The sequence below is a fragment of the Dendrobium catenatum genome, unplaced genomic scaffold (assembly GCF_001605985.2).
Source record: "Dendrobium catenatum unplaced genomic scaffold, ASM160598v2 fragScaff_scaffold_414, whole genome shotgun sequence".
Lineage (NCBI taxonomy): Eukaryota > Viridiplantae > Streptophyta > Magnoliopsida > Asparagales > Orchidaceae > Dendrobium > Dendrobium catenatum.
This window is the reverse complement of record NW_021318876.1, coordinates 1,804,209-1,817,008: the sequence shown is the minus strand read 5'-3', so window position 1 is coordinate 1,817,008 and position 12,800 is coordinate 1,804,209. Positions and strand designations below refer to the sequence as shown.

At 34.4% G+C, this 12,800-nt stretch overlaps 1 protein-coding gene across 1 annotated transcript; it reads right to left on the bottom strand.

The window, feature by feature from the left end:
* Nucleotides 1–2,624: 2,624 nt before the first annotated feature.
* On the bottom strand, nucleotides 2,625–9,014 carry LOC110093084 (zinc finger CCCH domain-containing protein 14-like). Its single transcript, XM_020817853.2, has 3 exons — nucleotides 8,776–9,014; nucleotides 7,647–7,707; nucleotides 2,625–3,624 (listed from the first exon to the last, which is right to left on the bottom strand). Exons 1-3 carry the CDS (start codon nucleotides 8,861–8,863, stop codon nucleotides 2,841–2,843), a joined length of 933 nt encoding a protein of 310 aa, XP_020673512.1. The 5' UTR covers nucleotides 8,864–9,014; the 3' UTR covers nucleotides 2,625–2,840.
* Nucleotides 9,015–12,800: the final 3,786 nt, after the last annotated feature.

The following is a 12,800-nucleotide window of genomic DNA, read 5'->3' as shown; positions in this document are numbered from 1 at the left end:
ACATTCAAAGAATAAATGAGAAACAGTTTCATTGAAATCATGGCATAAATTGCAAACAGCAGGGACGCTAATATTCCTTATGAGAAGAGCATCCGCAGTTTTGAGAGCACCCAGTAAAGCCATCCAAGTAAACACCGAATGTTTCATAATACTTTTTTTAGCCCAAACAGATTTATACCAGGAACAGGTTTGATAGTCAGAATAGTATTCTTCTATGTAATTCTTAAACTTATAAGAACTACTATTTTTCCATAACAAACAGTGGCTGTCCCCTTCTTTTATATTGAAACCTGCAATCAAATTTCTCAAAGTTTGTGGGAATAGCTGAGGAAATTTCCACTGAGATCCAGACATTAAATAGTTCAAAGAGATATCAGGGCAAGTGCCAACAAAAGAACCCCCCATATACTCCCCGATAGTATTGTTATTGCACCAGTGATCCCAAATAAGGGAAATAGGGGCAGTATTAGTAATATTGAATTTAAAATAGTGCTTGACCCCCACAACAGTGTTGCAGATAGTTTTCCATTGCTTGGATGCAAAAACAGGAGGAGGTTTCCACGGAGACTTGTAGATACATAAAAGCCATTTGGAAAGAGGTGAGTGTACATTATACATCCTAAAAATCACAGAACAGTTGTAGGCAAATTGAAGTGCACTAATGTAAGGAATGTCAAGCCCGCCTTTATTTCTAGGCCTACAAACTGTTGCAAATCTATTTTTCATAACTTGTGTTTTGATGATTGACAAACACCATTTCTCTTGGACTACTTGTTGCTTCTAACTTTTCAGGAATCGAAGACCGGACGATCAAGAAGAAGCCAAGTTCAAGATTGCGTAGGTTTAGGGTTGAGTCGGTCTGTAATTTTATTTTTCACCTCGTGAGTCTACTTGTAATGGTCAAAGAGACTGATACTAAGTAACCCTTCACACACACACTTGAGAGGCTTAGAATTTCTATTTTTGCCCACATCGGCCTGGCCGATATTTATATCGTCCGGGACGATCAGCTTAAAACAGAAAGTCTAAGTAAGGATTCTTAATTAAGGCAGCCGACATTAACATATCGGCCTGGACGATTTTTGTTGACTATGTTGTGTATGGAGAGAATTTGGCATATATCCTGGACATTCCTCTGATTTTTGGGTATCATGATGGCACTCTTATCATAATTTATGTGTAACCCCGTAGAAAGAGTGAAATCCCTAAGGATATTAGCCAATTTGTTACAATTATCAACAGAGGCCTCCCCAAAAATTAAAACGTCATCAGCGTATAACAAGTGTGATATCGTGTAATTATCATAAGAAATGCCTTTAAATCCCCTATTCTCCAAAAGATTAGAAAACGCATCCATGACAAGGCAAAAAAGGTAGGGACTTAGAGGACATCCCTGTCTTAGACCAGCAGAAGTGGAAAAATAGCCCTCGATGGCACCATTAAGCAGAATAGAAAAACTAACATCTTTGATACAGAGTTTGATCCAGTTAACAAAAAGAGGAGGGAAACCTTTTTGCACTAGCCTAGAAAGCAAGAAATCACGACTGACAGAGTCGAAGGCCTTTTTGATATCCAACTTGGCACAAAAATAATTACTGTCCTTGCTTTTACCAGCATATGATAAAATATCATTAGCAAGCAAAATATTGTCAGTGGATACTCTAGATTTTAGAAAGCCAGCTTGATTATCCATTACAATATGATTCATAACAGGTTTTAATCTTTCCGCAAGGACCTTTGCAATAATTTTATAAAGAACATTACATAGAGCAATAGGTCTATAATCAGATAATTCAGATGCATTATTGTGTTTTGGTATTATAGCCAGAGCAGTTGCTTTAACACCATGCGGCATGTAGCATTTCTGAAAAAAAGAGTGAACTGCCCTACAAACCAAAGGGCCAACTATGTGCCAGGATGATTTGTAAAAATAGAAATTAAATCCATCAGGACCTGGAGCAGAATTAGTGTTACCCGAAAAAACAGCATGTTTTATTTCATCATCCATCACATAGGATGTAATGCGAATTGCATCAGCTTGCGGCAGTTTAGTCCCAGAGGGGATGCAATTGAGAGACGCATTAGGGGGAGTAGGGGGATTATAAAGGCCTTGAAAATAATGAATTAATGAGCTTACCACATCAGCTCTAGAAGAAGAAGGGGAGTTTGCCAATAAGTTAAACACGGATTTAAAACTACCTCTTCTAATTCTAATTTTAGCATTAGATTTAATTTTAGAGTTCTAATTAAAATTAATTAAATAATACTTTAAAAATAATTAATTATTTTTCATTAAAATTTATTAAATAAAATTAAAATTAAAATAAATAAGTAATTAATACTTAATATGATATTAAATTTATAACACATTAAATTTAATTTTAAAATGAACCAATCTTGAAATAGCTCTTATTAAATGCGAGAAGAAAACTGTCCAAAATAAAATCTTAGTCCTCCCATACAAGGCCTTAGCCTGACCCCTACAGCAGCGTTCTGCTCATTGAGACTGCCTAACACAAGATCAGACTCGGAACTCTTTTAAACAAATTTTGTTAAGGTTTCAAAAGCAATTCTAACCAAAATACTTTTATACAAATTCAACAGTTTCCAAGCAATTCTAAACATAAATGGTGAATCAAGATGTCAAATCATGAAGCTACCGAATAACATAGATAAGAAATGCTGATAAATACAAAACATCATAGCGAAAATTACTAGATAGAGATGCAATAACAGAGAGAAAACTACGAGTTCATCAACCGTTCCAAGACAACTACAAAACCAACCAACCAACCAGTGCTCGCTACAAATGTCCGCTCAAAAGATGGGGTTTAAATGTTTCAAGCAGCTGCCTTACGAAGCTCAGCAGCGCCATGGGCGAAATGGCACCTCTCGCCAAAGGTGCAGGTTCCCTTGTTGAAATTGTCGCACATTTTTGTCTTGAAATTGCTCCCAGGACCACCATTGCCTCCTCCAGCCCCAAAACCACCGGCTGGCTTCAGGGGCATAGGAGCAGCACTACTACTGATGTTAACAATTAGTTCCCTCACCATCGCTGTCGCCTGCTTGATCTGATCAAATGTTCCTTCCAGTTCGATGTTTCTTAGATTTGCGTCAGTCTCGTGCTCCCGAATAAACAATTTAGCTCCTGTCAAGCGACAGATCTGCTTGGTGTTCACCCCGCCCTTACCAATGATGGCACCAGCCAAGGAAGCATCAACGCTTATCTTGGCGGTGGCGGAGGCGCCAAAGCTGGCTGCTGGACCAAGACCAGGAGGCGGCGGGGGCTCAAAGCGACCTCCAAGTCGTCCACCAATTGCATTCGCCATTGGGTGTTGTTCGTGGCCTGAATGAAGTGGCCTGCCAAGCTCTCTTTCTCCATGGGCAAAATGGCATTTATCACCAAATTTGCAGCCCTCTGCTGTGTTATACTTGTTGCACAGGCGAGTCTTAGTGACTGGAGTTGCAGGTCCATCAGATAAAGAGGTTGGTCCAATGAGATGATTCCTTGAAGGAGGGGGGAGAGCAGTACTTCCTCGGTTGTTTATCTGTGCTACTGCATTATAACCCCCAGGTACATAGTGGAGAAAGTGACATCCCTCACCAAAAGGGCACCCAGAAGTGCTGCAGACAACATAATCATGATATAAGACGCTGGGGCAAATAAACAGTTTTGTTGAAGGTGCCCTAAAGAGCAGGCAATCCTATATATATTTTTTCAAAACAAAATTAACCAGAACCCCATGGAATAGGTACTTCAAATAATTTTAATCTGAGCATCAATAATGAATCTAGAACATAGATAAATCATTGGTGTAAAAGCTGTGCAGGATACCCACCACTAGGTTCTAATCACTATACTTATGCTTTAGATTTAAAAGCATTTTAAGCACATCAATCATGATGCGTCATTATTGTTCGACAAGTTGTGGGTAAAGCAACTATCTCAAACCAATTAAAACAAAAAAGCAGATCGATATTGAATTACAATCATTATAGCAATAAAAATAGTGATAGAAATTCAAGATGTTAATAAACCACAGAATTATATCAATAAAATATATGCATCTATAGATTATTTAATACAAATTTGAAGTATTAATAAGTTACAAGTTAAACTACATCTGAATTGAGCTATCACATCACATTTTTTCTGTTCCTCTAAAGCATATGATAAGGTCCCCAGACATCAAACTAACTGAAGAGCTAAAACTGTAATGTGTCAAAAATGGCCGACTAATTCATTTTTTCTACATGTTTAAAGTATGAGGAAACTTGGCATCTCAATAGAGAGAGAGAGAGAGAGAGAGAGAGAGAGAACTGGTAAAAGTTACTAGATTTTAGTTTTTTTGCCCATTTACTTGTTCCTATTATATTTTTTAAGTCAAAACTAGCTCCGGAAGCAGAAAACAGTCAAACACCATTAGATAGTAGGCCCAAAAATGGTTCCAGAAAATCTGATTTCACGGGTAAGCCTAAAATCATCATCCTTTTCCATTCTATAATCCAACTCTGATCATGTCTACCTATAACCAAATTAGCATCACATTGAAATTTACTTATCGAGTAATGACAAGCTAAAGACCACAAAAAACAAGTTAATATGCAGTCCTAACATTTTTCCTATTGTCTAGCCAATTTCCTTTTAATATTTTAGATTAAATTCAAATCCTTCGATTTACTCATTTCCAAAAGAACCATAGGTCATAAATGGTTCCAGAAAATCTGATCGACAAATAAATCTAAACCTAATCAGAGCTAACCCATCAGCAAATATAATCTAACCAAAGAAACGCATAAATCAGCCTTAGAGTCCACCAATAACAAGATAATATGCAGTAAGAACATGATGCTTATTGTCAAAACAAAGGAACTATGAAGTCGACCATGACACAACAAGTCTCGGTAATATTGGCTATTCTGCTAGTAAAATAGGAAAAACATGCAGGGAACCCAATTTTCTTGTATACATTAATGATATAAAATGTGTAATTAAAACAAATAATACAAGCATTTCTATTGAAAGCACCACAAAATGAAATATAATATCATATACTTCACATACAATAACAATAAAAAACATTGTTAATAAAATCTTATAACTTTATTCCCAACAACAAAACAACAACATTTTCTTTTGAGAAACACAGCATAAAAGTAATAAAAATACAAAATTGAAATTAGGGTGGAAGAGTAAAGCTAAAGGCTTTACTATCATTTCTTCTAATAATTTCAACTTGGCATTTATCCATAATACATGAGAAAAATAGAGATAGAAAGAGAGATACCAAGGCTGCAACTAAAAACCAATTGACAATCAAAGGTTGAGATGGCTACGAGATCAACATCAAAAGGACCTACGGACTCAAATAGTAATGTTGATAGCAGAGAGCAGTGGCATAAGGGACCACGAGTGAAATGTCAAAGAGAAAAGAGATGAAAGAATGGCATGTGATGGGAGCAAGTCTGAGCCAACAAAACAAAGAGTGCTAGGGCTATAAAGCTGATGTGAATAAGTGGCAAGGATGAGAACCAGATTCAAGACATCACAAACTAGATATGTAATGTTGATTGGAAGACATGGCCACATCAACTTAGAAAGATGGCATAGTGATGGTCAATATTGAAGATAAGGAACAACAATGCAATAGAGTTACTACAAAAACAAAAAGAAAAAAATGCAAAGAAATGGTAAAGGATGGGAGTCAAGCGACCCATGCACAATTGTGGCGTTAGAACTGATCCAACATATAAGAAAACCAAATACATCTCACTCATCTATCCTGAAACTGTTACCCAGGTCGTGTTCAATCATCAAGCATCTTAATTAGATCTAGAAACTCCTAATACAACTTTGAGCACATCAAGCTTTATAATAATGTGGAAGAGATGAGACCGTGTTCATCTAATCTCTAAAAATAACACCAAGGCATGAAAATGTGTTCATGTGATTCATAACATAAGAATAATTGACTTGGATGTTGTAATGATCAATTTTAAGAAAGGAAAAGAAATGTAGAGTAAAAATAGCAATTACCACAACCAACACAATTAGTGCTATCAGTATATGAATAGCCAATAATTATGCAAGGAGTAAAGAACAAAAGAAGGAGGTAGGGAGGATGACAAAGCGACCAGTTGAATTTGAGAAGTATCTTAAAAGGAGTGAGAATGACAAAACGACCAGTTGAATTCGAGAAGTATCTTAAAAAAAATGTCTTGGGAAGAATCCAAGTAAAAAACTTATTAGCTCGGAAAAAGTTTGATGAAAGTATTAAAATAAGGTTATTTCTTATTCAATAAAAAATATCATATTATGGTAATTCAGCAGCAACATCGGCAAATTAAGCATAAACTAACACACTGAATATAGTATCTATTGATAAACTATGGATTCAATTAGAGGCCCCACAGATACAAGGAAGAAGAATTAAACCAAACAGTAATGGTAATTTAATCTCCCAAATCTGCACAAAAGCAAAAGAGTCCAATATACTAGAATTGCAGAACATAATGAGCATTTCAAAGTTTCTACGAGTAAAATGCAAAAGACATAAGAATATAACTAATTCATATAGAATTAACAGCTGTCACAATGAAAAATATTAAGATAAGAAAGACGTAGATCAAAATGGCATAATGACAAAAATGCCAACACCAAAAAACAATATGGATAAACCAACAGTACCGGTATAAAAAACAAATCCTAAGAAAAAATAATAGAAGACACTTTATTTGTTACAAAAACAATACCAACTTCTTTTATCAACTGATAAAAAATGTTCAATGATAATGATTGCGCAACGGGTTTATTCTTAGATTTATTTGTTTCTTTCAGGAATAGATTCTTAAATCTCATTAACTTTCATGTGAACAACAGAAAAAGTATGACTTTAGGGGAAAAAATCAAGCATGTTGATGACAACAAAAATTTAAATTAAAATTGATTATTATATTAATAAAAATCAAACTACTCAAACAAGGATAAGTTTTACCAAATAATAACCAGGTGTTTTACCAAACAATAACCAGGTATGTAGATTACTAAAAAGGTAGAAAAACTAACAAATATTGAAAGCTTATTGAACAAGCAGAGAACTTGATGGGAAACTTTCCTTCAGAGCTTAAACATTTGTTGACAATCGAAGATTTAATCAAAAACCCTTACCACAATTTCTTTCACTTTAGATTGACTGGGTAGACCTTACTTATAAAAGGGAGCCTTTATAAAATGTATGCATCAACTTACGAAATCAAATTTTGTTCGAAAATGTAAGCTAGAAAGAATATTCAAACTAAGTTGAAAAAGATCCAGTTGATGCAAACCCCAAAAATTTCGAAAGCTTATCACCATGCCATATTCTATGAAGCAGTTTTTACTTCCATTGGCTCTGTAATTGCTTAGTTTCACATGAGCTTGTACCAGTTAAATCCATGTCGGATATTGTTTGTGACGAAATTACACTGTAGAAAAACTTGTTATCTTGATTAATTCAGAACCTGTATCACAAGCTTAGATCACCAATTCATTAGATTAGAAACATTCGATTTAACTAAAATTAGGAAAACATTCATGTTTAAATTGTGCATATTAAAAAAACAAGTTCATCTTTTCATATTTATCTTGCACAGGTTAAGATTAGAACCTGAAAAACTTGGTGCATGGCTTCGATTTGCTTCCTAAACCAGATTGATTGGACTCCATTTCTGTTGCATGAAATTAACCTTATTTTCTCAGTTAAAGTTTCACTAATTATTGATCTTGATGATTCAAAAACATAATAACTTGCATTAAATATATTAGAAAAATTATCACAGTGAGGCAGTCTCACTAATTAAAAAGAACTAATTTCATAATCCGAATACATCACAGCCTTTGATTAAGATATCATAAAAGCGCCACATTGAGGCTAGCATATTAAGGATAATAGAAATCCTAATTCATCAGTTTACCAAAAATAGGAAAAAGTACACCCATTAACAAATAAGTCGCACAATTTTAGCGAAGAGATGAAACGGTTTAAAGTTGGTCATAAACAAGTCTCTTTTATTATCAGAAGTTCATAAGTTGAAATAGACGTTTTCCTGACAGCCTTTCCACTTGCACACTTTTCACTCAACAAAGTGAATTCACATTCGATGCCTCTTTTTTATACTTTGTCTCCTGAGCATTGCAATAGAAACATAATATTCTATAAATCAAATGCTTATGCATCAAAATACTTATAAATTAGACTATTAAAAAAAACAAAGTATTGTCAAACAACGTAAGTTTCTGACCTTTTCAAAACTTATTCAGTCTTTCTCTCTTTGTAACCACCAAGAAACTTTATTATTATAAATGCAACATTCACATTACTTCACGGCGCTTTAAAAGTTGTGATTAATAAGCCAAACTAGTCATCCACATCAACTTCTTATGTGATGAACCCACTTGTCATTCTTTAGTCATGTAAGAAAATGCATATCAATTATACAGAACAAAGCAAAAGTAACTAAAGCACTACTATCTAATCAACGTATACATTATTTAAACACATTACTATTTCTTTATAGCTTAAGAAGAAAAAAATGCACCAAATCTGATAAAACAACCACTTCATGCCATAGCTTGAAGCTGTTCAATCTCAAAAGTAAAAACACAAAAAGAGCAGAGATCATTAATCAAAAACCTTAAAACCAAATAAATCCGGCCTATTCAGCAGATCCAGACAGTCACACCAAATAGAACAGAAGAAAAACAGTTCAGAAAAAAAAAAGGAGGCGGCGCCTCACCTTTCGATCGCTTAAGGCTGGGAACGTTGCCATTTCCATTCGCAGCATCAGGCCTACCCCTCTTGCGAGTTGCATCGTGCGAGTACATGGCTGCAGAAAAATTCGCGCAGAGACCAAAGGAGAACGAGAGAAAGCGATATGCACCGTCAAAAACACTAATCTGACTAGGGCAGATGGAAAAACCCTAGTTAGGGTTTGCGGATAAGGAAGAGACGGCCTCAGAAGATAATCGCGATCATTCCTCGATGACTTATTTATAGGTGGACGTGAGGCGGTGCGGGATTAAATCGAACTTGTTCTTTTGGATTCCGCTGTAAGATGGTGCGAACGGGATTTACCAATAATTAATAAACCGACCGGTATAATGACGAAACCGGTGCGTGATCTCGAATAGAGCTGTTAACATTTGACCTGATCCAAAAATTCGACCCGAAAATTTCGGGTTTGAGTCACCAGGTTCGGGTTTGGGTTAAAGATTTCGATCCGTTTGTAAAATGGGTCGGCTTCGGGTTGACCCGGCAGGTTGCCGGGTCGACCCGAAAACTCGTTTAATTTAAAAAATCCGGATTTCCCGCCCACTGCCCCACGCCCTGGCGCACTTCTGCCCAACCCGCTGCCCGCTGTGCCCACGAGGCCATGACGCCACAATTTTATATAATAAAGATAATTTAGGAGCATTTAGACTGTATTTTTAGTGTAATATATTTTGAATATATACATTCTAAGATAGTGGCACAGCTAGAAACTTTTTTAATGGGCCACAAACTAACCTTTTTAATTATTTCATGCTCGAAATTAATATTAAAAGTAGAAAAAAAATTATAGGATTTCATTATTTTTAAAAATAAATATAAGATTTTTAAAAAATTAAAATTTATAATACAATTTCTTCAGAATTGAATGATTAAATCATTACCAATACAGTTCAATATTTTTTCTCAATATAAACGACTAATATCACTCATTCACTTACCACCAATCTTTTTTTTAATCATTTATTTCTCATATTATAAGATAAAAAGTTCGCTCAAGTATTTATATTAAATAAAATCTAAAACTTTTAATCTTTTGATCATGATATCTTAATGTAATTTTTTTTGTTATATAAAAGTATAAAAGTGTAAGGATTCTATTCCAAAAAATATTAAAAATACTTTTTTTATTTTGGTTTGTGGGAGGACTTTGCAATTTGCACCCTTAGGCCCCCTTCTCTCCACCCTTATTATAAGAATTCAAATGATTGATTGAAATTCAAATGCAATGTATATTTATTGATAAATTTAAACTTCACTATCTAATTCAATTTTAGTGTCTTTGAAAATAACTAAATTTGATCAATTTTAAAATACATTATTAAATCTTTGTTATTCTCACCACAACTTGCCGCCCTCAACCATTGCCTGGCACTACTGCTGCAGACCGCCACCTCCCATCGTTTATCATTGCATGTACTCCTTATCAAACACTGTCGTAGTAGCTCGCCACTTTCCGCCTACATTACCCTTATCTTTGAGTTTTACAATTCATTCGTTTTACTCAAGTCAAAAAAAAAAAAAAAAATCAATGTTTGAATATGATAGGACTTATTTCAATGTGAAGTTATACAATGATGAAATAGTTTCTATTGGTAAATTAAGCATTAACATTCTTATATTGTATAAAGATAAATATGTATTTTGCTTATTGCAGTGGAGCAAGATACTGATACTCAAATTTACTATGTCCTTTATAAATATTAACCCAAAATAAATGACTCATGGCTATATTTTATGACCAGGTTGAGGAAGTCAGTAGGCATAATGAAAAACTTAATGCTTATATGTGTATAGATACATTATTATCACAAAAATTTTCTCAAAAATTTTCTTAGATGCACATTATGGACTTATGTGGTTATGAATATCATGAAAAAAAATCATAATTGATATTCGTTATGAGAAGTATCACTTGGCTTCTAAGACTTGTATAAGAGTAATTTTTTAAGGTAATTTGACAAAATAAGTGTTATGTGTTGCAATTTGGGAGCCTAACCTAATATTTTGATGATTATTTACTTATTCCTACATTGTATGTTATATATTTTTTTTGTGTGTGCTACTAACCATCTCAAGTACAACATACATCAAGCAAAGAATTAAAAAGTCGCCTTCAATCAGCGTTGTATCAATGTATAAGTCAATTCATGTTTCAAAAAAATCTATAATTTTTATTTTTCTTATTCAATTTTTGTATTAAGTGTATGTTAGTAACCGTGCATACACACAAGGGGGGAGTGAAATTAAATAATTTTAAATTTTTTTTAATTGAACTATCCGATCCAAATTGTATTTTAGGATATATTCAAACATAAATTAATTTAAATGTTTAATTGATGCAAATGAAAGATTTGCAAAATCTAATAAAAAATAGAGACTTCCTTACAATATAATCATAGCAAACTTACAAATATATAACTTATATTAATTTAGAGAAGAAGGATACAAATAGGGCGGGAATTGTGGATAGAGAAGAAGATGTTAGAAGACTGAGACGAAGTATAAGAGGGGAAGGGGAAATGATGCTAGCTTGCAAGCTAGTGAAAACCTGCGGGTTTCATTCCAAAAACTAACACATAACACTGACCTAAAACAGCCACAAAACAACCCTTATATAGAGGAAGAAAAGGTTAAAAAAAATAATAATTAATACATGTAATTAATGCACCTCAAAACAACTAATAAAAACACATAAAAACTGCAGCACACCAGAACCCAAAGGGACAACCGTAGGAGGGAAAACCGAATCAAAAAATAATAGCTTTATGGTGAAACCTAAGTATCACACAGCATCTAATAATGGTACAACCATAAATCGTACTGTATGATCAGCTATTCTGATAAAAGCTCACCATTGAATTTATGTTTTCTAAATTAGGCAATTTTGAATTTAAAATTTTGAACTGATCATATTTTATGAATGTTAATTAAGTTGCCTATTTAATCCATAGATTAAGGAACTAAATCGGATCTGATTTAATTGCAAATCGTACTGTACAATACAAATATTGTACAGTCTGATTCATCTGAGAGCTCTTCAGAAAAACTTTGGTTCATCATGTATGATCTGAGATTTCATTTAAACTAATCATACTAGACGATCTTAATCATACAGGACAATCTTCGACGAAATTGAACTAATAGCACTTGACGATCTAAAAATCATAATGTACAGACAAACACTATTTAATTAAAAATTGGGATTTTTTATAGCACACTTTATAAACTCTTTCCCATCTTGAAGAGAATTTTTGGCAGTCAAGTGATAATTTCTTTCTGTGAGAGAGCATGCAGAGAGTCCACATTCACTTTGGAGAGATAGGTGATGAGGTTGAGAGAAAGAGAGACCTAGAGGAAGTCAAGGGGTGTGAGAGGGTCACACGATTACTCCGCTAGCCTGCACTTTGCATCCTCCAGTTATATTGTGTTGGAGCTCTAAGAGAGGAGCTCTAGGGAAGAGTCTTTGGGGCCAAAGACCAGCTAGCCGAGGAGGCTAGGGATTCGACATCTCACCGAGCCAAGAGACAAAAGGAAGGAGCGGCATCTCCATTGGAGTGAGGAGCTAAAGGAGTGACGGCATCTTCGTTGGGCTGAGGAGGTGAGAGGAAGAATTGACATCTCCGCAAAGCTAAGCAGGCGAAAGCAGAAATCACATCTTTGTCGGACCTAAAATATTGTATTCATTCTACACCTTAGAAAATATGTATTCTTCTCTCATAATTTTCAATAGAAGGTTATTTCCTCAACATCACATATTCAAGCCTCATGTTTTCAGATTTATGGCACACATGTAGCACACAAATAAATAAATTTCGAATAGAGGGAAGAATTTTTGAAACAAAGGAGACGATTTCCTTATTTACTTTCTTGGCCTATCCAACTTTTTATCTGCTTTAAGCTAAGGACTGAAGTCAAGATGGCCATATCATTATTTGAATAACATTGTCATCTAGATGACACAGTAAAAAGAAAATAAACTAAAAACAAAAA

Bases quoted from the DNA above. Each gene is read 5' to 3' on its own strand.
- LOC110093084 (XM_020817853.2), bottom strand. From the start codon at position 8,863: ATGTACTCGCACGATGCAACTCGCAAGAGGGGTAGGCCTGATGCTGCG. The intron at 7,708-8,775 runs GTGAGGCGCCGC...TTCATGCAACAG, and splicing joins CAGCCTTAAGCGATCGAAAG to AAATGGAGTCCAATCAATCT. The intron at 3,625-7,646 runs GTTCTAATCTTA...TGTTGTCTGCAG, and splicing joins CCATGCACCAAGTTTTTCAG to CACTTCTGGGTGCCCTTTTG.